At 40.3% G+C, this 26,508-nt stretch overlaps 1 protein-coding gene across 1 annotated transcript; it reads left to right on the forward strand.

The window, feature by feature from the left end:
* Window positions 1–720: 720 nt before the first annotated feature.
* Window positions 721–18,300, forward strand: lmo4a (LIM domain only 4a). Its single transcript, XM_079179024.1, has 5 exons — window positions 721–919; window positions 11,458–11,705; window positions 16,775–16,871; window positions 17,000–17,158; window positions 18,176–18,300. Exons 2-5 carry the CDS (start codon window positions 11,464–11,466, stop codon window positions 18,182–18,184), a joined length of 507 nt encoding a protein of 168 aa, XP_079035150.1. The 5' UTR covers window positions 721–919; window positions 11,458–11,463; the 3' UTR covers window positions 18,185–18,300.
* The last annotated feature ends 8,208 nt before the right edge of the window (window positions 18,301–26,508 follow it).

Below are 26,508 nucleotides of genomic sequence, written 5' to 3' on the forward strand. Positions count from 1 at the left end.
TACTTCATTATGTTATGGCCACTTGGAGGCAGCATAGCGCTCTGTGATCGTCACCTCTCGCACTGCTCCCTGGCTAGTCACTAAACTTGTCTGAGTGCTGTTTAGTGCTGGGCAGGTGGTGTACAGTGGGTTCGTCAAAGCTTTCTCACAGAAAACTGTCTTTGGGTGGCCTCCGTGAACTTCTTTTGGTTGTCTACAGAATCCTGGTTGATGACCTTTGACCCCTTCTCTATGAATGCTGTAAGAAGTTTTGGTCTGGTCTTTAGGGACCTTAGCAACACCATATTGTAACACCCTTATTCATAATAATATCATTACTTAAACTCAATTAGAAAAGTGGTGTTGCTCCTTTTACTGTACTTAAAACATCTGAGTACTTCTTTCACCCCTGATATTAAGAAGGCTTTGGTGTGAAGAGATACTTACAGTTCTAATGCTAGAAAAACAAATCATCGCTGTTCTTGCAGCTCCAAAGGCTCTGATCGTGACTCATTTTGAACATTCTAAGGTAGGAAAAACTCTCCAGTATCACGCTTTATCCTGACAGGAGGCGGGAGCCCCGCCCCCTTCACCACGTCAGAGGAGGAGTAGTTACACATCCGTTTAAATGACTGAAGCTGAAGATAACTCCCCTCTGTTCTCTGCTCGCGGGGCCGCAGCTCTGTTCAGGAACAAAGACAGCAGCTGGAACGTTCCAGAGACCAGTCGGTGGTCAGAGAGGTGACGCTCTGTCAGAGCTTTGTAAATGGAAAAGAGAAGAGGAGTTGGCTTTCCTCCACACAGACAAACCGGCGCGAGGAGGACGTAGCAGCGGAGAAGTTCCGGCTCTCTGTATGTCATCTGGCGCTTCTCTGTACTTCAGCTGAGGGCGACAGAGAACCGCCGCGGAGCGTCAACACTTCAGGCTCACAGCAGCGAGGTGAGCGGAATGTCACTCCACAGGTCTCCGCAGCGCGAGGAGTAATGGACCGACAGCGGCTTAGCATAGCATAACTTCAAAGGAAAACAGTAGAAATAATGATAATATAATAAGTAAAAAATAATAAGTGAGAGAAAAATGCTTTTAAGCTAACGTGACATTAAGCTGGGTTGAGTCCAGATATTCTCATTATCAAAATACTTGTCAACAACAATTGTATTATTATTAATATTACAGCAGTTTATGTTGTTGTTAATCGTTACAACCTAGTAGTGGTAGGCTAGTGGCTGTAGAAGGAGGATTAAATGGAAATATAGTGAAATAAATAGTTCCTCTCTCCTCGTCTGATCAAACATGAGTTCAGATTAGAAACTTACAAAATGTTTGTTTTTTTGCTGTGCATGCAGGCTGCTTTGCTTTGTATGAGTCCACAGCACTAAAAGGGCATCTTTATAAATGAACTAGTTCTTCCGCAAGAAAACACTTCTGCCCCCGGAGCTCGTGCCGCTGGTGTTAATTAAGAAGAGACGGGTTTGAATGAAGCCGCATGTCCTTCTCAAGAGAACAAACCCGAATGTGCCTCAGTGCCACTCTCTACAGTACAGTACTGGAGAGTTCAGTCGTGTATGACCTGGGGTTATTTGTTAATTATTCCTTGTGTGTGTGTGTGGACTGGGTGTGGATCCATGATCTAGTTAGTGTTTGTCTATGAAAGAAGGAAGGCGGTCATCATTCCTGGAAAACGAAGTGGTTTCATCTCCACCTCTCGGCATCTCCTGGGCTGTGAATTAGATAGTAAAGTGTGACCCAATCGGGCCTACATTTCAGGAAAACAAAGTGGACCAGTGACGATTCACAAGACTGATCAGTCAAGCCTTTGAACACATTTTAAAGCAGACGTTTTGCATATCTCTGTGTCCATCTTCAGACACCAATCGGTTCTGGTTGGAACAAATTGAAAACGAATGCAAGAGCTCAAGAGAAAGTCTTCATAATGCTGCAAAAGATAGTCAGTTTACACAGATATAAAACAGAGAAATCCCCACATTTGAGTAACTGGCACCATTAGATGTATATGTTTTTGATTTTAGGTTGATTATTAACTTATTATCAAAACATGCATGGGTGATGCTGCTGTTGACTAATCAATTAGTTGTCCCTCTTTTTCAGTCCTTTTCTTAATACATGTATAAAAGTAATTGTCTGCATCCTGGAAACACAAACCCCTTCATGCCTAAAGACTCAGAGAGACCGTAATTATTTACTCAACGTGATAAATGATTAGATAGCCAGCACTACAGGATCACTCGTACTAAAAAGTGGAGAGAGTCACACAAGACCTCTGATCCAAAAAGCCTCGGTCGGTCAATTGCCTTAGGTTTGGGGAAAATGAGCCATTATTGTCTCTGTCAACCTGAAACCACATACAATTCCTCAGTGTGTCCACACTGCAGTGGAATAGTGTTTGTCTTCATCAGTCCGTTTATGACCAGGGCACAACACAAGTGGTTGCTTATTCACTAGCCTTTGTTCTGGGTGAGGAGGGTTCAAGTATCTAATGAAGACAGAACAATGGTGGATGTGTGTATCTCAGGGGAGTGATCGTTTTCATCAGCATCACCACCAGTCTATACAGGAACTCACATAAACAGTTACGGAATACAATGGTATTTATTAAAGGGATATTTTGCCAAGCTCTAAATATATATTTTTTATCTTAAAAAACACACAACGATTGTGAAATATGATCTAAATGTCAATGTTTTATCACCGTCTTCAAATAGTCACTGCAAAAACGTTCAATTTTGAACCAGTTTTAAACGTCTGCTAAACTTAGTACAGCTCACTGTAAAAGAAGTGATTTACAGACCCAACAGTTTCCACTTAAAGGACAAAGGAAACCATGGGACACGGGCAACAATTCATTTTCTTTATTAAATGTTTTAAATACAATTTCAGTAAACTAGAAAAATACATGATTGTTCACAGTGCAAACAATAAATCAAAACCAAAATCTCGCAATTTTACATAAACAACTAATGCAGTGTTCACACCAATCGTTTGGTGTGAACACTGCATTAGGATGAACACATGGAATATTATATACACAGTATCATACTGTACACTGTTTGTATGTTGCTGAATGCCAAACTTTGTTTTGACCTTCTTCTTGTTTGTACATTATTGTTTTACTCACTTCCCAACTGTATACTGTTGGGGAGATTGTGGCTCAGTGGTAGATCAATCAGAGGATCGGCGGTTCGATCCCCGGCTCAGCTAATTCACGTCGATTTGTCCTTGGGCAAGACACTCGACCCCAAATTGCTCATGGCTCAATTGGTATAAATTGAGCCATACATGAGTAGGTGCATGGTATGTATGTATGAACGTGTAAAAGCACTTTGTTATATGGCTCATTGACAAATAAGGCTTCTAAAAAGGTCATTTTTTAAATGATCTTCAAAATGGATGTAATGCATATGTTTGTGTCTGGAACAATGTCATGAAACAAGTCTAAGTTGTGAACCAACTTTTCATAATGTTTTAAATAGTTTTTTAAAGTATATTTTAACTTCACAGGCTAAAAAATCAGTCAGGTGGCGCAACCACATATTTATAAAAAAATATATATTTTCCTCATATTTATTTTATAAGTTTCCCTTAGAGTGTCTACTGTGTCTAATCGTATTTTGTGGTTGTGTTTTTTATATATATATATACAATAATTTATCATAATTGTGTTCTCTTGGCCAGGTATTTAGTATATTTAACATTTAAACATAATAATACAAATGAATACATGCAATACAATAGTTCTTCACATCATATTAAGCAAACAAAAATTCACTTTAACCTATTTATTGCTTTAAATTGATATTTTACCTGGTCGCACCACCATGACATGTATCAGTTGTGCCACCTGATAATATCAGTAATCACAGGAAATATGCAGAAAGTTTGCATTTTTATTTCAAATACAACATTTGTTAGTCAACAGTCTCTTTTGAAGTAAAAGTAGTAAATATTTCACAGTAATCATGTTTAGCTCATAAGTGTAATAGAATCACAGTCTCTTCCTCCCGGGCTGCTGCAGCTTCTACCTCATCGTAGCAGCGTTCTGCACACGCTCCACACAGGACCTGCTGTCTGCTCCCTGGGTCCTGATCATTCTGCTTTACTTCACAGTGGCGTCCTTAATAGTTAAACAGTATTCATTAATATCATGGAAATAGTTTGAAAGTGTATAATATTGTTAACTTAACACTGTTAAACTTTTGAAATGTTTTTATTTAATGTTAGAGCTTAAATATAACATCATAAAGTGACATTCTTTGCAGTTGCTCCACCTGATTTACTGGTTGCTCCACCTGACGTTTGCAACTTATTTCAAATGAAACAGGCATCTACTAGGACACTAGCATTAGCTTTTGTTCTTGCTAACAACTTCATACGTATACATTTTAAATAGAATAAAGACATTTATGATAAAATAACATGTTTCTAGTTTTACATTGGTTGTTCCAGCCTGACATGGAAAGTGAACCGCTCTACCTATAAGTTGAAAGTAGCTGTTTTTATCAACATTCAAAAGAGATATAAAAACATTTTCACTCTGCTATAAAGGTCAGTTGAGCTCCTCTTGATGATGCAATATCCTGTTTACTGTTTTGCACTTTAATTTCATAATAAAAGTCCCATCTTTACAGTTGTGCCACCCTGACATTAGAGAACATTCAAATTGTTCAACAGTTTTTAAATTATTGCAACAGCTTAAAACTATTGGTATTTATAAAAATGTTGTTTATTTGAATCGTTTCAACAATAAAAGCATGCCATAGTATTTTATTTTGAATTTATTATCATTTAAATACCTTTTTAATAGTCTTAGTCTGTTCATCTGCTAGGACAGGTGCAGCGCCTGACATTTCCAGGGTTTGAGATTAGGGCTGCAACAACGAATCGATAAAATCGATAAAAATCGATTATTAAAAGAGTTGGCAACGAATTTCATTATCGATTCGTTGTGTCGCGCGATTATTACGCCACTCAGTGAAGTGCAGTGAGGTTAGTCACTAGTGGCTGGTGAGGCACTGACTATTTCAGAGTCAGATTTACAAATATATGAACCCAATATAGAGCAGCTTAAATCACCATTCAATTGGCAACTTGCACATTGACTACTGGTTGTTTTTTCATATTTCATATCAGCATTCTTTACACACATTGGTAAGGTACATATTTGATTGCACCAGGAGCGTCTGCTCCGCGATCTGTGACCTGCCCCACCAACCTGTTTCAGACGCGGAGCGCTCGCGGGCGCCACCCGCGAAAATCTGTGTAACAACCACGGATTTATAAAGAGAACAAACACAGGTTGAATTGCTGTTGATATGGTCATATTTCCCTGTTTTTTTAGAATTGTTAAAGCTTAGATATTTAATCTTCAACATTTGCAAGCAAAATAGAAGAAGAAAAGTGTAGAAGAAGAGTAACGGCACTACAAGCATGAACCCGACCCGTGGGCTCTCGCGCGCCTCCTTCAGTGAGGCAGAGGTACTGTTTGCTCCCCACTGTGCTACTTCACTGCGGTTTCTGTCAGATCAGCAAGACTGAATATGTTCTACACACACGTGAAATACAATACATGACCTATTCTATGGAAAGAAAGGACTTATGATAAAAGTGTCTACAAATATTACAGTGGTGACAAACAATGAGAAAGCAAAAGGCACGCGCTTAACCCAGTTTGTTAGGGATTGCGCAATCTGAGGTGAGGCACAGCTCTTCGCTGCCTCACCTCGCGTGTCTCCTCTCTGTTTGAACAGGACATGAGCACATTCAGCGATTTTGACTATAAAAAGGAGGCTCAGCCTCCCCTGCCTTACCTGACCGCACGTCCCTGGTCACCCAATAAGTGGCAGAGATGTTTGAGTGTTCACAGCAGGCCCAGTCGCCTGAATAACGCAGCTAGGAATAATGGAATAGGACTCCGGTTCTATTTTGTGGGTTTTTCTCTGAACTGGGTCCATGATTAAGAGGGACGCATGGTGCATGGCCGTTCTTAGTTGGTGGAGCGATTTGTCTGGTTAATTCCGATACCGAACGAGACTCCGGCATGCTAACTAGTTACGCGGCCCCGTGCGGTCAGCGTTCAACTTCTTAGAGGGACAAGTGGCGCACGAGATTGAGCAACAACAGGTCTGTGATGCCCTTAGATGTCCGGGGCTGCATGCGCGCCACACTGAGTGGATCAGCGTGTGTCTACCCTTCACTGAGAGGCGTGGGTAACCCACTGAACCCCACTCCTGATATTAGTCCATTTTTTTTTAAATTATTACTTTCACAGCTCAGGGATGTTCGAGCAACCTGTTTGTGCACTTTCTGAAGATTCTTTGCACTGTGAATTAGCACTGTCAGTTCTGTTTTTGAATAAAGGGTTGGAAATTAATGCTTTTTAGTTTGTAGTTTTTTTTATCCGATTCATCGATTAATCGAACAAATAATCGACAGATTAATCGATTATTAAAATAATCGTTAGTTGCAGCCCTATTTGAGATGCCAAAACATCAAATATTATATATTATTTGATTGCACTGAAAATGTATCAAAACTGGATAGGTTTTATAGAATGAAATGATATATGTCTTGAATTGATACAATTATTTTTAAAGGAAATGGTGGACTCGGACACAAAAATATGCATGTCATGTCATTGACCCGTGTACCATTTACCATATTCACATCATCTTACCAATACTCCACTCACTCTCTGTGTGTATTTTCAATGTGAAATGGCCTACAGCAAGAGCCCATATAGACAGTCGGCAACATTAACTTACACACAGTTTACTGTTGGTCCGCGCTGCAGTACGCTTCATGCTAACATGCTAATGCTACAAGTTAGCAGCGTAGCACGCATCCTGAGGCGCATAAAATGATACAAATGGCATTATTGAAATACAGTAGTACAAGTACTAAGAAAGTATGTAGTTAGCGTCATGAGCATGATATGTCTACTACTTCTTCATATCCAGCAGTATGTACTGTGTTGTTCTTTACCACAGTCAGGTTCAACAGAAGAAGGCCATGTCTGGATTCACACTGAAGTATCTAAAGCCCTGCTTCCACTCACTGAAACTGATGTCACATCAAGGCTTTGCATGGCAGATGATGAATAAAAGCAGGATTTGCACTTTATTTATATAAGAATTGAATTAGAGAGAATTTGACAGATGTCGTGACACTTGCTGGAGTAACACAGGTGTTTGCATGAGGATTACATCGGCTGCTCCTCTGCAATTAGGTTCACACGTGGCAGGGAATAAGTAATTCAAGATAAAGGTTTCACTGTTGGTGTCCATGTTGTTTACTTTCAAAGGATTTAAGAATTAATTAACCCTCTTTGGTTGAACCTTGACCACTGTATCTTCCCCTGAACCTTTCATTGTATGTCAAAGCATGGGACACCCAGACTGCTTCCACCAGCAACCAGCTGCAAAATCCACTAGTGCAGAGAGATGAAGCCAAAACGTCACGCTAGCCTCTGTGACACAGTTCAGTCATTCAGTATTTCTTTCATTGGTTTTGTCCATATCTACTATACTATAATATATAAAACTATTCCAGACATGTCTGAACCATCCTTGGCTTCTCAACTCCCTCATGGACTCACTTTTTCTCTCAAGCTGTGACATTAAGGCCACAAATGTCTAAGGCTCATGGGAAATGCTTTTGGTTAAAGGCAGAAAGATTCGATTACACACTGTGGTCGTCCTTTAATCAGAGGATCAGCGGTTCGATCCCCGGCCCTGTAGTCCATGTTGTTGTGTCATTGCACAAGACACTTAACCCCAAATTGTCTGTAGGTTGTATGAATGCCCTGTCATCAGTGTATGAATGGGTGAATGATGACATGTAGTGTGAAAGTGGCGGAAGACTAGAAAAGAGATATACTAGAACAGTCCATTTACCACTGTACATATGGAGTAAACCTCATGATATACTGTTGAGTAACGCTTTATGTTGTTACATTACAGTCATTTAGCAGACGCTTTCATCCAAAGCCACTTACAATTCAGATTCTATCACATTTCTACACCGTAGGCACAGCTACGGGAGACATTTTGGGGATAAGTGTCTTGCTCAAGGACACATCGACATGTGGCAAGCAGGGCCGGCACCGGGGTTCAAACCGCCGATCCTCTGATTGAAGGACGGCCCTGCTCTCCACTTAGCCACAATTGTATCGTTGTTATTCATTTAATTTAACGAAACACACTCATGTAATTATAGTCCGATCTATCGTGCTCTAGATGAAGCAGTGAAATTCTGAATGTTATTTTACACATTCACACAGTCAGTGATTTATTACCAGCCGTCCTTCCTGCATGTGACAGTTTAAACTGTTTTACTTTCTAACAATCCACATACAGAGCTGTGATTGATCAGCAGGCGGTGCTTTTATATGAGTTGATCTCTAATCTCCATCCTGCTTCGCAGCAGGTCAGGGCTCTTGTTTCAGCCTTGTTAAGCCTTTTACCTGGTTTTAGAAACTTCAACATGCTGGCTGGAGCACTGTGATAAAGACCAGGATACATCGTTTGTCAAGAAAACAACAAATGATGAGAAATGGATTTTTCGCACCACCTTAGGATCAGGGACCAATAACCAAACTGTGGATTAAGTCAAAAATCAAGAATATTATAAATAAACAAAACATCCATTACACAACTATAAGCGTACTACCTAAAAGCAACAAGCAATCATGTGGTGTGTGTTTGTTTCTGTGTTGAAGGGGAAGGAGAGAGAAAAAGGAGAGAGAGAGCAAGATGGCAGACGTAGTCATGTGAGTGGTTATGCCAGGCAAGGGGGGGGATACAACACACAATGGAGGCCACCCTTAACACCACGTATGGATATGTGTGTAGGTTAGTTAAGAAAAGAAGAAGAAAGCACTCAATACAAGGCAGGTCCTCACCACAGCAGTAAAGAACAGTAACTGTAGCTTTATCCCACAGAAGACCGACTGGAGAACTCCAGTTTGCCACTGGACCTTTGAACTAATAAAGTACAGTTTACCAACTTTACTCGTGGTGGAGGATTTAAACACACCAAAGCTCAGCAACACTGAACGGGGCTGAACGGGGCTCAGCTGTCTGTAAAATACACAATAGCTCATCGTCCAGCGAGGGACTGTGACCTAGGTTGTTCGGCACCAATGTTGTTGCCTCCTTTCAGCAACATGACTCGCAGTGGAACTGCGCACAGATGTTTATAGTTTTGGTGACGTCATGACCGTGTCACAGGGACTCCCTGGGGTTCCTGTGGGGCTCGTCCAATGAGGCACCAAGGTTTAAACCAGTTCAGGCATTTCTTTTTACATGTAGGCCTCTCTCTTTGTCTCCCCTACATGGTGAAGTCCCAATACATGCAGTCAACAATGAGAAGCAACCACTATCAGAACCCTGGATAAACAGGAACATGAATAACCAGATTTCTTATGTTCCAAGAAATCAGACAAAGACCTTTTGTTTTGAATAGAGAACTATGTTTAATGATATTGCCCTTTGGTTGGTGCTGTTGTTGTGTATATGCACTGTAAAAATTGGAAAAGGTCAAAATATTAGAAACCCTTAAAAGAGATTTCAGCCTCTTGAACCTGAATGTAATGCTAATATTGGCAACACCAGAATTAAAATGGTTTCATTTAAAAGTGAATTTTTGAATTAGACAGTTTGACTCACTTTTTCAATTCATTCATGAATAAGCCTTCACTAATCGGAAGGTTTGGCCCCGGTGCACGAGGCTGTTTGTGGTTTTGAATGCAGCCTTGGGCTCCTTTACATGGTGTTCCTGTGGCTGATTAGAGCCAGGTGGCTACTCTAGGAAATGAGGGTATTGAGGGCAGCCTGCTTCACTGCAGAGGACCAGCTGCTGCAATCTCAAATAATCTTGTGGGAAGGCTAGTCGTAAAGCTAAACATGCCCTTGCTGAAATTAGACGCTCTAGAGGACAAATTGTGCTGCTGTTGCTCATTTGGAAAATGAATCTAGCCCTGCAATTATTTTATGTTGTTGTTGGCGCTAATTATAAATCATGGAAGCGGCTGAAGAGGCGGTGTTGCTGACTCATTGCTGAGTAGCACACACTGCTATGGTTGTACTCAGTGTGATTCAAAAGCAATATTATTCCCAGCTGTGCATGAAATATGTTCAGTTTTGTCATGGAAAGAAACAGGAGAAATACAGTGAATGTTGCCTGATGGCATATGTCTAACACCAACGGCTACAGCAACTTACAACCATTACATTTTGAAACCGTTTACAATAAGTTTGGATTGTGCTTCCATGGCGTTTGAAAGAGATGATGAAGCAATGAGCAGCAGAATGAAATGAATGAAGTGTAGGTCTCTGCACGCTGACAGTGCAGCCATGTTCCACAGCACCAAAGAGTCTCGTCTTTGGACAAATGATCACGGTAAAGTACATTATCTGTAGGCCCAAAAACTGTGTGTGTGTGTGTGTGTGTGTGTGTGTGTGTGTGTGTGTGTGTGTGTGTGTGTGTGTGTGTGTGTGTGTGTGTGTGTGTGTGTGTGTGTGTGTGTGTCCGTGTCCGTCCCCCCACCAGTAAATAGTCCCAAGCTTTTTACCAGGAAGTTCCAAAGTCAATCGCTTGGATTGGAAACATGGCCGATACGAGGCCTAATGATTTAGAATGGTCAGCTTAATACTTCCAGGGCTGTGTGGATTCCTCAAGCATAAACATTAAGTGCTAAACCACTCTCACTCAGCAACGTGGTGCTCAGTCCTTCTCTGTAATGTGACAGTCAAAATGAAAAAAAAAAGATAGATGCCACCATTTCCAAAATTGAATTTATCTAACAAGATATTCTTCTTAAATCTCTATTTGTTGGCGATTGGCCTTTTAAAAACAACATTCTCACTGCGGTTTACTCTCCGGCTTGCTGGAAACAGCTGCTGAAAAAAACACTGCACTGTGAAATATGAAAGTTTTGGATTGGGTGTGGATAGCCTCGAAAGTATAAACTGCTTTGTCATTTATTCGCACAAATTATTCGTTCACCATTATTAATCAGGGGGTGGCCCTACTATTAATAGAAAAAATAATGAATGAATAAAAGAAAATAATGGGGAGTTAAAGCCCTAAATTATCGACAGCTTTAGCAGACAGGCTTGCATAACAAGTTATTGATTTGAGTCTTCATTGGTGGTCCCAATAACAACAATTTAGTCACCTAACTTAAAAAATAAGTTCTATCTAACAGCCTACGAACAACTTTTATAAACGGTGTCAACTTATACACATTGTAAGGCCACATTTTTGGGGCTGATACCAAATTTTAATATACATATTGACCGATATTCAAACTGACATTTTTGATAAGGAAAAGGGCCTTACTATCAGAAAAGTAAGCAGTTTGGAGCTTTACATTTAAGGATGCCACATATTTAACTGTTTCCATTGAATATTTCCACTTGCCTGCCTTAATGTCTAACCTCTCTTTCTCTCGTCTTCAGGTTGCTATGGTGAACAGCAGGGTGGAGGCGCCCACAGTGGCAGTGATGAGTGGTGGCGGGGTGACAGCGGGCAGGTTGTGTGCAGGATGTGGGGGTCGAATCGCAGACCGCTTCCTGCTCTTCTCAATGGAGCGGTACTGGCACACGCGATGCCTCAAGTGCTCCTGTTGCCACGCTCAGCTGGGCGAGTACAGCAGCACCTGCTACAGCAAAGGAGGCATGATCCTCTGCAAGAACGACTACATCAGGTGAGCCCTGATCATCTGTGTACAGTGCAGTACAGTGGTCTATAAATATCAGATAATAGTGGAAGATGTCCACGGCCAAGGTGATGTCTCCTCATTGCCTGTTGTTTCCAACCAACAGTCCAAAACACACTAGTTACCAAACAAGTAGTAATCCTCCACCATCAGGTCCCTCTCAAAACATTATAGAAATAAAATGTCATATTAACTCGTGTAGCAGAAGTCTTCAAACTTTTATTTTACAAGTGTGTCAAAACCATTTGGGAAAACCAATATCTCTAAGAAATGATGACACTGTTGGCGCTGCTACCACTTGTCGTCTTTAATTGCAGTAGTGTAGGTGCAGGATTGTTGTATTGCACCAATCGTTACAGGCATCTCATCCACAAAGTACTAAAAGAGTACCAAATGAATACCAACATATGACTAAATACACGGTGTCTGTTTGAGGCTAGCACAATTAGCTGGCTACGTTTGACGCATGCCACTCAGTTTGCTTTCGTCTGTCAAATGTTGATCAAACCTGCAGCTTCATCACGCCTTAAGAGGCAAGGTAGTGCTGATAAACAGGAAAAGGCAGCTTCAAAGGGTAGAGAGTGTTTCAGCATGAGCACAATGGACACCACACTGCAGGATATGAATGCCACCATGAGAATTCTAGAAAAACATTTACACGCTGTTCATCAAAAACAAAGAGCGGTGTCAGCCTTTCCTCATTTACTGCTTTATCACATAAAAACGTCTCTGCAGAAAGCAGTTATTCTGCCTGTGGTCGTCTAACTTACCCACGCTGTCCCGGACCTTGTAAATTCATAGTGTAAATTTAGTATGCAAACATTTGTAATCACTATTTCATTTTGCCTAATTAGTCAAGTTGATTAACTTGTTAAACTTTCATTGTTTGTCTGTGACAAAGATGAACAGAGCAAGAGAGGGAGAAAACCAATGAATTAGTCATCATAAGAACATGGTTCCTAAATGAAAGCATGCAAATATTCTAAGATGATATCCGTCATTGCACTAGTCTAAAGTGACTTTGTAAGATAGATTTAGGCGCTCATTACATCTTTACTCATTGCTAATGTTCTAAGTTAAGTCCTTCTACTGGTCTAACGTGACCTCATGAATTGATAATGTTCTAAGTTCAGTCATTGTACTGGTCTAACGTGACCTAGTGCTGGGCGGTATGACCATAAATGTGTATCACGGTATTTTTTAAGATTCTGGCGGTTTCATGGTATATCACGGTATTTTTTTTCTTCCTTGACTGTGTTTTTATATAGGTTTATAGTGGCTTACTCTACTGTCAGAAGTACATAAAATATAAAAACATGTTAATGTCGTCATGTATAAAGGCTTTGATTACTAGAGGGTTTGTTCGTATTATGTTGGGATAGCAGTTTGGCTGAAGTATTTTCGCCCCGGTCAGACGTACCTTGAATCCAGTGTTTTAATCATTGCTCTGAGTCTTTCTCGACTGTCTGTAGCGGGACCATGTCCTTGCAGAGCTGGATCTTTATTGCGTTCATAACGTCGCTCCACCGCTTGCTTTTCTTGTCGTATGCAGTGCCTCGAGCAAAAGCCTCTTCAAGCGATGTCTGAACCTTTGGCTTCACCGTTTCACTAGCGTTAACGTTACTGGTTGACAGCCGTAATCACACACTTGGTATTCCAACTCATGTTTTCTGCTGAGGTGATGGAGTAAGTTGCTGCAGTGGCTCGACACACTTTGAATATATAGTCTTTTGGATGTTGGACTTTTTAAAACCAAAACACTTCCAAACAACAGACCCAGCTCCTCTCTTGGGCACAGACTCTATCGGTGCATCTCCGGTCTGTCTTTGTTCATCCTGCATCGCTCTTTTCTGTTCTTTAATGTAGCGTTACTGTAGCGACGGAGCCTCTCCCAGCTGTTAACAGACTGTTGTGCTACCGGGAGCTGTACCCAGCATGCCGTTCGGCGGTGTAATTTTATAAATGTACAATTATTGTACTGGTCTAATGTGGCCTCACATATTGCTAATGTTCTAAGATCAGTCATTGTACTGGTCCAACGTGACTGACAAAGAGGAAACGGTACACATCGTCACTCTCTAGACTTTATATTGAGTTGGCTGAGTAGATTTTGTTTTGAATAGGTTTTTGTTAGCTGTGTTGTGGTTTAATCAGTGGTGCATTGTGAATTGCCTGTTTTAAATGCTGAATAGCATATAAATAGCAATATTAAGAGAGTAGTGTGAATTGCTAGATGGTCTAAATTGCTTTCTAAGTTGATCTTTAGCTTGACTATTGTGGATTTGATGGTTTATTTTCTGTAGCAATTTCTACTTGTGTACTGTTACTCAGTTGTGCCAGGTTAGGAGTTAATGCTGTTGACCTGCCACTTGGCATTCATTTATTCAGGTTTGTGGCAGTGATACAAATAAAAAGCTCATACATGTGTATAAAAAGGCTGAAAGTTGGATTTGCTAATTCAGAGAAAACCTCCTGGATGTTAAGTGACTCATTAAATGACTGTTTGAACATAAAATCATGACTCTGTGCAGTAATTGACAGAGAGGCCCTAAACTGGTCAAGTAGGTCCAAGTGTCACAAGATTTGATGACAGAGGCTTCCTATTAAAACTTCAACCTGCTGCAGTTCAGGCGGGTTTTATGTGTCCACATTTGTCAAATGTCCTTTTTTTGTTCAGAGCTGTTGTTGAATGCTGCAGGAATTTTGATCTTGAACTGTGCATTTTTCCAAGTATGCATATACTGTAGAGTTCAACATTACTGTCACCATATGTATCCAATAAAAATGTCATTTGGTTTATTTCTGTTGAATGCAAATGAAATCTAGATGGCCCTGTAAATAATGCACACTACCTCAAGTTTCTGCACAGCAACAAATCCACGAGGCAACACAAGGTATCAAATCCCACAGTCATTTAAATACAGCAGAGCAGCCTCGCCACATTCAACACAACAACAAAAAATAATGAAAAGTATGTTTTTGCTGAGGGCTGTGTATCAATAGACCTGAGAAACGAGACCAGCGTAATGGTACAAGCTCTGCATTTGAGCACAGAGAGTGCATGTGTAACGTGTTGTTTGTCATTCAGACTGAACACAGCACTGTGTTTAGACAACACTAAGGTCTATGTTGTGTCACGTACCGTTAAGACAATGAAATATGCAGGGAAGCCGGTTTGAGTAATGGATCCATGGGTTTGAAGGCTAATCCGATGCCAAACACATTGCACAGCAGTTTGTAATTTAATGAGACAGAAGTGGAAACATACGATGGCTGCATTCACACAGCCACAGGAGCACGTCTACTCCTACAGGGTAGCTGAAATGTCAGCATACAATTTTAGCCTATATGCACACTAAAAACAGACCGAATAATGATGGAATCATTACGATTACTAGTAATAACAGCAGTAGTGGATACAATATAATAATAATGATGATAAAGGTATTAATGGCAGCATATAGTAATACAAATGTGACTAAAAGTAAATTATAGTGTATATATAGATAGTAGATGTCAGGCAGAACCAGGGCATATGTAATGTTAAAGTTACCTGCTGTGGCTCCAACACACATTCTGAGAAATTCTTTGACTGGATGTCATTAAACCATCAGATTGCCTTTTTCTTATGCTCTGTTAGTGAACTATGGACAATGCCAGCTCATTTAATCTCACATAGCCTCTGTCTCATCAAGCTCACAGAGGTCTGAAGGCAGTTTGGTTAGCGGTTGTTAGCTCGAGGGATTTTATAGACACACAAATGGGTGACTGGGTTAGGGTTGTTTACCTTTAGAGTGATACTACTATGAAATATAACATATTAAATCCATGCTCGATAAAGGAGGAGTAGTCGGGGCTGTACGCAAAGCATGAATCACGATGTCTTAATATCAGAACTCTAACTGAACTTTTCATCTGGAGCACTGGCATTGATGCAACGTCCAACAGCCATAAGACCTCTTGAGTCCTTCTACAAACAAACTCAAAACTCTAAACCAAAAGCCATTGCATTACTGGAGAAATACAAATGATTAAGCTTTGATCATTTTAGATTATTTAAGAATGTGTGCCTGGTTTATACAATTTGAAAGGGTTTGGCCCCTCCTCCGCTATGTGACTTTGTGTATTCTCGCTCTTATTCGCTATTATTATCATATATATATTAGTGCTGGGCAAGCACTTTTTATTATTAAGCGGACATTTTTAACACAAGAACCGTCCGGCCGACCGGCCGGCAGCGAGTGGTGAACAGCGGTTTGTGTTTCCTGTTTCCTTCACCTACATTCTATGTACCAACGTACATTTATAACAAATACCACACATATTACGGTAATCAGTGTTGCATGTGTCTGACCAAAATACTAAAAAAAGATAAAAAGCAATGATTCATTTTAAAAAAAATGTGAGTTTTTAAAGTGTTTTTGTTTGGAATTTGTATAATAAACATATAATTTAGTTATCGCTACTGAGAATTTAACAAACATTAGAAAAAAACAGGAATCGGTCTAGATTTCAAATTGCATCTCTTACACACATGGAGATAAAGTTGGAAACACCGGCTGAATATCTATTATCAGAATCATAACTGTATTATAACTGCTACTGTGTAAAGAGAATACTGCTGTTAAAAAGAACCTGATTTGTTTTAAGTGTTTGCAAACCAAATGTTATTGCACTTGTGTTCTTATAGCAGTACTTTTAAAATAAAAGTGCACAATACACTACTTTTGAATTCATTATTGAATTTTGAGCATAACAATGCGATTAATCGCAAAAAAATCATGTGATTAATCGCGATTACAAATTGTAATCGTTGCCCAGCACTAATATATATATATATATATATATATCTCTCTCTTAACCCTCTTGTAGTAGTTCTGATGGGCAACTTGCATGGTAGCACCTGTCATCAGTGTGTGTATGGGTGTGTAGACCAGAAAAGAGATATACAAGTACAGTCCAATTACCATTTTATATAGAATCAAATAAAGAAAAATGCTGCTGTAGCTGTTCATGTTAGCTGAGCTGACAGACTTGTGCCATGGTTTTATGTGCAGGCTGTTTGGACACAGTGGAGCCTGCAGTGCTTGTGGACAGTCCATACCTGCTAGTGAGATGGTGATGCGAGCACAAGGCAACGTTTACCACCTTAAGGTAAGTGTGATTAAGCAATCGTATCACTCCAATGTTTGCATTACCGCAGTTGTCTTGCTGTTCTCAATGAGTTTATCTTGATTACATATAATCACAAGTGACACTGTCTCGTCATCTTGTCTTCCTAGTGCTTTACCTGTGCCACCTGTAGGAACCGCCTGGTCCCTGGCGATCGCTTTCACTATGTCAACGGGACTATCTTCTGTGAGCATGACCGGCCGGGGGGAGGTCTGCTCGGTGGACATCCAACTCCACTGCAGGTCAACAGCATGATGTCCGACCAGAAGGTGAGAGGCCATGTGTTGCTAGTAGTCATTTCTTTATCCAATTTTTAGAATCAACATAAAAAGCCTTTGGGCAACAGGGCAAGGTGTTGCAACTCAGCAAGTTAGGCTATAATTTTTGTTCTTTTTGTTGAAATAAAAAACCTTCAATGATGCTGGTGCCATTGGCTCAATACTGTAGGTCATGGTGTGGTGTGCTCAGTCAAACACGGGGATCCAGGACACGCAATCAGGAATGTATGAACTGATACACCAAAAGGAAATATTTAACTGTTTGTGTATATAATAAACCATCATTTCATCCATTCCTGATTGCCAAACTAATATATTATCATTAACAAAGGACTAAATTAGTGTAATAAATCAAGCCATCATTAGTTGCATCAATTAAAGCATCCATATCTTGGGATTTACATCTTCAAGGTTTACAAAACATAGGATCTAATATAGAACAATCCATTAAGTATTCAAATTGACTCATGACATTTTACCCGAGGAAATAAGATTGATAAAGGGAAAAGTCTGTATTTTTCCTTTGTTGCACAACTGCCTTGCAGTAACATTAGCACCACAACAGAGCTGAAGTCACCTGTTAGCTTGCCACTCTACACATGCAGCAGAGGTACCACGTTTCAGAGGTAGTTGGTTTAAGATTAGGCTACGACGTCTGCATTTGAAGTCATTTCAACTAATTTCATTGTCCTCATTTGTTCAAAAATAGGAGCCCTAGTTCAAGCCAATCTCAGCAACACATCAAGACAATACAAGCAGAAGAGTCGGCAAATTAAAAAGAAATCAATAGCACACGATCAAAATTGTAGCACAAGATGTAACACAATTTCTGGCAAATAGCCACTCGCGACTGTTATGCAAATATTATGGATGGGGCGCATCAAGATAAACAGCTGGTGGTGTAATTAAGGGTTTTTGATGCACAAATTGAAAATGAGCATGATAAAAAGGGGATGGAAACACGTAGTACTCGTGACATTTACAACCTCTTCTCTTCAATGTTTACAGGTCTGCTGAGGAAGACGATGGAAAACCAAATGTGTGCCTTCTCAACCCACCTTTCTCCTCTGTCTCTCCTTCTCCCTCCTCCTCTACCTGTAAATCCTGCCATTGGTTGAGCACCCTCCGGTCACTCCACAGTGTGGATGTACTCATTACTGCTACTCGTTTAGATTTCAACATCCCAACAGGGACTGGCTTCTCTGAGTAGACGATGAGGAAGGACATCTGGACAAGTGAAGCGTTCTGTTGGAGGGATGAGGATGCTGAGGTTGATGGAATGTATTTATACAGTGGGCTGTTGTCTATTGTGAACTGTGGCAATATTACTGATCATATTGGCAGATGGCATGGCTAACGGTGGAAAATGGAAGATTGCCATTGAATTATTTCCGCTGGAATTATTCATTACTTTTACCCAGCTAGCCAGTTACAGTGGGCATTGAATACGGAAGGAGGAGTGACCGAAATGTGATTCCCGCAGGAGGTTGAGTATACTTCCAAAATCACACAGACCACACACAAGTTTGGCTGTTTTTTTTGGTTTGAGGAAATGGATCTCCCGTGATTCCAGCTGCTGGATTTTTCCTCTCACACTCCGACAGACAAGTGAACAAGACAACATCTATATTGATACTTGCACTACTTCTCTGTGTAATTCTCTTTGAAATATTCAACAAACATGTTAGTCTGCCAATTGGTTATAGCCGGGGTGGGTTGGGGGCAGTGATAATGGCCCTCTGGTGGCAGCGTTCCCACCTCAGACAGAAGTAGCTTGAATCCTCCGTACACAATCTTTGTGCTAAACTGGTATCTCAGGCTACATTGCAGTAATAAAGGACCATCTAAATAGTAGCTGGGCCCTTTATTTACCTCAATGACAGCTAACCATCGCCATAAGCCTTCATTTCCACTGTTCACCAATTGTATAAGTTTTCCTCCATGTTTACCTTTTTGACTTGATAAATTCAATATTATGTCCATTTCCACCGCACATGTTGCATTAGCACAACAACGTCATGTATTCCACTTTACCCTTTTTCCATGAACTATTTGATGTTACCATGAATGAAATACAACGCATCCTCATCATTTTCACATTAAAAGTCTAGTGTCTTTCCCTTCATTGACAGACTTTTAATGTGAAAAGGTGAGTATGGAAACAGTATAACGAATAGAAACTGATGCTGATGACATGGCCTTGTTGCATTGATAGTGCTTTGTAAATGATGCTGAATTTACCATGTGGGTCGTTGTAGTAGGCTGAAGGTAATCCTATCAATCCCTGCTTTTCTTAGGGACTGGCCTCTGTTTGTGTGCGCTATAGACTTTTATTTGAGATTAAGACATTTTTGAATTGCAGGTTCACATGAGAATTTCGGGTACTTAACATTACTACCAATCATTTCCCAAATGCTACTATCAGATTAGAGCAAAGTAGGCTATTTATCCCAATCGATGATTTACTACCTTTCAATAACAACATGAGCATTTATATCAGCAAAGCGGTCAAATCTGCCTCAGTTGACCTTTGTGTTTAATGCTACAATAATTAGAATGGCAGCAAATGTTAGCATGCTAATAATCTAAACTAACGTGAACATGGTAGACATGTAGAAAAATGATATTTTAGTACAACTTTGATTTTACCATTGAACGGATGGTCAAAGCAACAACACTAACATGTTAGAACCTAACAACGTTGACAACATTGACAAGCAGTCAGGTTGTAAAGAAAGCCCTCAGTTTAGCCAACCTTGGAAGAGACGATGAAGGCAACGTTGTCACCCAGAGTGCACTAGTGGCTCTTCTGTGCAGTGAGGGATGATCTGAGACGTTAGAGGTGCTCCCAGCCCGGTGGCACGGTTAAGAAAAGACGCAATGGAAGATGGTTTATTTATAGAAGAAATGCATGTTAGCTTTCAGAATACGTAAACCAATTGTGTGTTTTCAAAACGATGTCTTATTACGAAGTATTTTAGCAATTCAATTAAATATAACTTTGGTAAATATAAGAGCGACTTGTGTTGAAAAGATCAGGGATCATTTTCTCGTCTATAATAAGTTTGTTATTGCTGGAAACTAGACATTTTGAACTTAATTTCCTTTATACAAGCCATGTTTTAAATTCCTTAAAAAAAACAAAGTAACAATTTAATTTGGCTGCCAAAAATGTTAAGGTCTCCAGTTTGGAAAGCATTTCAAAATGAATTGACCCTCTTTGTGAAATCCTTCGACATGTGGTGCATGAACGAGCGCCTCGACCACCTGCAGACGCACGACGCGCAGGCCACAATTAAGTCATTTTCACGAAGACGAATGTAAACTTAGCTTCATGGACGAGTCAGCAGCCTTCTTAGTCAAGTTAGGCAGACTTGCACTGCAGGGAGCTCTGGCTGTTTGTGGCCGCCTGGACGATGCGATGAGATCAACACGCCTTCCATCATTCTCTTCAGAGCACTGAGGGCCTTTGCATTCTCCAATAAGCTTTCTGCATAACATGGAGCCCTTCAGTCATTATGATTATTGATCGATATACATTGTGGTTATTACTATTTTTATGTTTTTGGGAGATTGATGTTATTTGCAACATGACTATATGGAAAGTAAAACTCAGAATAAACAGTCAACATGTTAACAGTACACATGGCCAAAACATGAAGACCGCCTCTGTATATCTTAATAAATTGTATCAAATGTTATATTTTAGTGTATTTTCATTACATTTACAGTCCCTGTCTTTGTAAAGAGTAGTAGAAGATAGGTGCATCACTATCATGGGATCTTGGCTATAATAGTGTTATTGCCTTTTTCTATTTGTTCTGGAATGGTAATAGAAATAGATTTACTTCTAATGGATTCATATTCCTTAGCTTTGTACCTTTCAAAGGAGATTAGATATACATATATAAGCCTTGTGGTTGAGGAACTAATTCGTTGTAGGTATGCTATTTAATTTGAGAGTTTTATCGATCTTACAATTGGTTCTTTTTATAATGAGCATTAAAGACTCAAACTGCTAGCATGACTCTTAGTCTTGTTAGGAGATGGGCTATTACAGGCAAAACCATCTGTATATCCTCTAAGGCAGAAATGCCACTTACAGTTGATTTAAATCAGCCTTTATTCTTTCTAAATATCTATTTGAAGAAATAGAACAAACCTTTTAGTGCAAGGTCTCTTAACAGTGGGCGTTCTTCCCTCTAGTTCATTGTTTTATATTTCCCCAAAGACCTGTGATTCCAATAATTCAGCTTTTGTGGATTTATAATACTTTAGTCAGTGGAGATCTACACAGTGATTGTTGGCTTTAGAATGCAACTACAGTACTACAAGATCAATGCTCTCCCTCAATATCAATTTCTTTTCTTGATACTTTTCAATGATGTGCCATCTCTTCTACATTGTTCCAGACGTCATGAATGCTTTTGGGGTTCACCAGAGTTTGTAAGTGGATGTATGGAAAGCTCATTTTACAAGAGATTTAGCAGCAGTGGTGTATACTGTAGAGCAAGTTTTTTTATTGTTTCTGTCCATAGGTTATGAATGAATCAAGTAGGTTTGGGAGGATATGTTCATAGTGCACTATTATCCTGTTGTGTTGTGTGCTACAGTGTATGAATCATGTTTTCTGTGTTGAAATGTTATGTTTTGTGTTTTTCAATCAACAGTTGTATTGCTCTTAATTGTGTGTGGAAAGAGGATAAGTGCTCTCAGAAGAACTCCTAATAATGAAGTGTTGAGGATGATCTGGCTAAAGCTCCAGTAGGTGTGTTGCACGAGTTACAGGTAGCCGATGCAGACTGAGGACTAAGTAAGAAACTCAGACAAACATGGCTGATTACCCACAGGAATGGGATTTCAAAGCCATTGCAGAAGCAATTAAAGTGGGATGTGGTGGAGGCCTGCATGGGCTTTAGATGCACTCCAGTGTTACAGACTAATGAGGCCTAATCTGGTGAGCTGGTCTAATTAAAAGGGAGGGAGCTTTTTCCTGTGGGCACCAGGAAGCCAGCAGTTTGTGCTCTCTGTAGCTGCCTGAGTGGGAAAAGCAAAGTTCAAGTCAGAATATACAACCGTGAAAAGTTTCATAAATCGTCAATTCGTCTGTTCAAATTAAAACATTTAACTTGACATCTTTAACATCTGTTCTGGTCTCTGATCCTTCCAAGGTCTCTAGTCTGGTTCTTTGTGATTGCTTTTTGGCATCAAATGCTTTTTTAAATGATCCTTTTTTATATGTATATTTGGCATGATCATTTCTTCCATTCTAATTTTAGGATCACTCCTTTTCCATATTGTGTGTGTGGCTTTCTGCAGAGCAGAATTAAAGGCTGATGTGAAGCGGGGAGAGGCACTCATGAGAAACCAGCTGTGACTCTTCAAATTAACAGCCTTCACAACTCGGCAGCTTCTCTCACATGGTTAGTCCAATTAGCTTCACATGCACAGTAACGATGAGGCTGTTAATGGTAGTGTTTCAAAGTGCGGAGGGTGAACACGTTCCTCTGGTTTTTCAGTCATGACTCCAAATCTGAATCACACCAAGTTTCTTCTGAATCCACTAGAATGCTTTTGTGTTGCTTGAGATCATGAAGGTTATGGAGTGAATAATGAATCTAAAACCGCTTCATTTGCCAAAACAAGCTTTTCCAACAGAGTTAGCTTTGTGTTCCAACTCAATCAAAGGGTTCATTCACCCAAATCTCACTTACCTCTTTTAATATAGATCAATTCAATTCAATGTATTTCTATAGCCTTATATTAAATCATACTTCATATAGAGCAGGTCTAGACTCTATCATTCCCTGATGAGCAAGCACTGGCAAGAAAAAACCCACCTAGATCAGGTCCTGGATCTGGGTGGGCAGCCATCTGCCTCGACAGGTTGGGTTGAAAGAGACAGAGTGGGAGAGCAGGGGCACTGAGTACCCGACTAAATGTTGAAGGGCAACAGCTAGGGTACACACACAACACAACAAAACCAAAAGGTCCTCTTCACTGACTGCCAACAGTGGCGATGATTATGGAATTCCAGAAGAACGCCGCCCCATCTGCTCCTATCACCCCGTGTGACTCCCTGGTCGCCGCTGTGGAGTCCCTCTGTTTCCTGCTCACAATCATCCCTCAGCTGAACATCAGCTCCATCACAAAGGCTCAGCGGAGGATGGACTTCCTGAGGCCGTCGGATGTCACCAGTAAAACATGGTAAACGCAGCATTTGGTTGGGGTTAGATCAAATCCTGGGCATAACTGATAGGAAGCTATATCTGTAGATTCTTATTATTATGAAGAATAGATTTGTGAAAAATGTAATCATTTCATTCAGTCTCGTGAGGCTGATCGTTCCTGAGTGTCGGGTTTGATGAGTTATGTCATATAAGTTTAACCTGAAACATGGAGCCTGATGAATTAATTCCAGTGTTCAAGAGAAACCATAATCATATTCTGGGTTAATTAATAATGACTTCACAATTGAAATGTCAATCAATACAGACGCAAATAATGAATTAATAAGACAAATAGATTCTTCCAGTAGAAATGTATCCTGCGCTTATAAGCAGGACACAGAACACAGTTAAATACAGCAGTAAACGTGAAGAAAACACCCTAGATGACAGGAGAATAATGATCAGTTTACCATAAATAACCATACCATTGAACAAGTATGATGGCAACCATGATGGCCATGGTGCCGTGGCATTTAGCTCAGAGCCCAACAGCTGAGGGAAGGCATCACCATTTCTTTGAGTTGCAGAGTTGGTGATAACTCTGTGGATTTATCGGTATGAGCGAACCCTTTCACATAACAAACAGTCATTTGACCCATTGTCAATAAAAACCTATTGATTAATTTCTATTATAATTCCAAAATGAAACTAGAATGAATTGCTCGCAGATGTTGACATACAACTGAAACATCCTTCATGCTGTATGTGTGCATATGTGGCCAATTGTGAGTCATACCTTCTGAAAAGTTGTATTCGCCTCACCTTGTATCCTTGCAGTCTTGCTAATTGGTTCTTGAACTAGTCAGGCTAATTAATGATATGCAGATGAGGCTTGATTGGTTTGAGTGTGCCATGGAACTTGCACCATGGAGGGAGATTGGAAGACCCCCCTCCTTGCTTATCAAGATATGGAGATAATTGCAATTAAAGTAATTTGCATGCACCAATGAATTTGTCTTATGCTTTTCATGATCACAGATATGAAGTAAATAACTGATTTCCTATCAGCACTGAGCATGTCAAACTGCCTTTGTCACGACTGTGCCTTTGACACAAATCTGCTTGTATTATTCCAGGGAAGGGAATTCTACTAAAAGTAATGCAAAGAATAGTTTATGAGTGTTAATGTATTTAATGCGTAAAGCTGTTGTATCCTCTGTGATCCTTGCAACCACCGTGACTGGCTCAGTGGTAGAGCCGGGTCGTCCTTCAGTCAGAGGCGTGTGTGACAATATTTTAGCCTTGTTCTTCCAGCTGTAACCCCAGCGGTGTGAAACATCTACTGTCACACACACACACACCATAAGAACACATGAACTTAACAGAATACACACATGTAATTATAGTCCGATCTATCGTGCTCTAGATGAAGCAGTCAAATTCTAAGTCTGTTATTTTACACATTCAGCGTTTTGTTTTTACCAGCTGTCCTTCCTGCGTTTGGCAGTTTAAACTGTGCTTGTCTTGTTTCTTTGTTTGTGTTGATCTATATTACCGGGGGCCTGTGCTTCGTAGCACTGGCCCCCCGGTGTCCTCAGATATGAGATCTGCAGTGCACATGCAAGACGTTTGCCTTCAGGGCGTTCTGCCGGAAAAGGGTCAACTTCAACCAAACCGTGATATTTTCCACCGAACCAAGTAGGTCTGTTGCCTAAACCGGAGGAGAATTCTATCAGAAAGCCCTGAAGGCTCCCTTCTCTCACATACATCTACAGTTGTGCCCTTTTTCTGTTCTTGGAAACATCTTATGACCCCCCCCCCCCCCCCCCCCCCCCCTCCTGAAGGTCAAAGGATAAGAGAAGGGCCTGGACTCTTTGCTCACATTGCTGGTGATTTGATAAAAGATTTGAGCCACACCTCCAATCACTGACTATGATATGAAATGGATATGCTGTGAACTGTGAGGAAGATGGGAGTTTGAAGCAAGGATTTTTGGGTGAGTGAGAAGGGGGGATGGGGGAGTAATTTCATCCAATCAGACTTTGAATAATTAAACTGATCAACTTAATTAGCTCAATTAAGTTGATTTGACCACGGAACATTGCCATATGGCGCAAGGAAACAAAAGAGGGGGGAACTAATTAAAAGTAAAATAATGAGGATTTTAATTAACTGGTTCCCCAGACATCAGCAAGCGGGATGTGGAGTTGTAATTAAAAAGTCCTGTAGTGCTGGCAACATTCTCTCCCTTTCTGTTTTAATAACGGCAAGGGCTCCATCCATCTAATTAAATCTGTAAATGAATTAGCAACACTGAGGGTCCCTACTTGAGTTTTACACCCCACCTCCCACAGCAAAGCTTCCAGATCCTTCTCATCATGTTGTCACAATAGGATGGGAAAGTATTCCTCTTTAGAAACAAATATACAGTAAGTTGTTCATGCAAGTTCTGACTCAAATCACTCAACTATATTGTAAGTGCTGGCATACGCATGAGCTGTGACTCAGATCACAAGCTTGGGATGATACAGTGTGTGTGTGCCCCCTGATCCTCGGTGGTCCTGAGGGTCAAAACACACATTTCACCAAACACACAAACAGTTAGCAAAATGAGATGATACCTTATAAAACACATTTCACAAAACGTTTTACAGAACATGACAATATTTTAGAAAACACAAAAACATTTAACAACATTAGTTCATATTTTATAGAACGCAACATTTCACAAAGCACACAACAGTATTTCAGTAAACACTATACTCTGCTAGGAGCGCCAGCACGAAGAACTCGGTGAGGATATGAGGATACTATTGAATGTCAATGTTATGAATGAAGCTTCAAAGCTTCCAACTGAGTCTTAGTACATCCTCACAGAGCCGCTAGCGTTGCTGTAGACTCTCCGTCCTGTTGCAGTACAGACAGGTTTCCTCAGAAAACAACTCAAAATGACTGAGAGCTTATGGGTTTATTGACAAAATGGCAACAAAAACGTTGCAAAGATTGAACTTATGGCCGAGGTGTTGTACTGAGCATCAACACTCAAACTCCACATTTCCACTTTGGACTTGCATTTGACCTCTGAGCCACAGAGGTAGAGCATATTTAACATGAAGAGAGGTGGTCTAACAATATAAAAACACCTGGAAGTACGAATGACTGTTGTCAACT

This window comes from Pholis gunnellus, assembly GCF_910591455.1.
Source record: "Pholis gunnellus genome assembly, chromosome: 18".
Taxonomy (NCBI): Eukaryota; Metazoa; Chordata; class Actinopteri; order Perciformes; family Pholidae; genus Pholis; species Pholis gunnellus.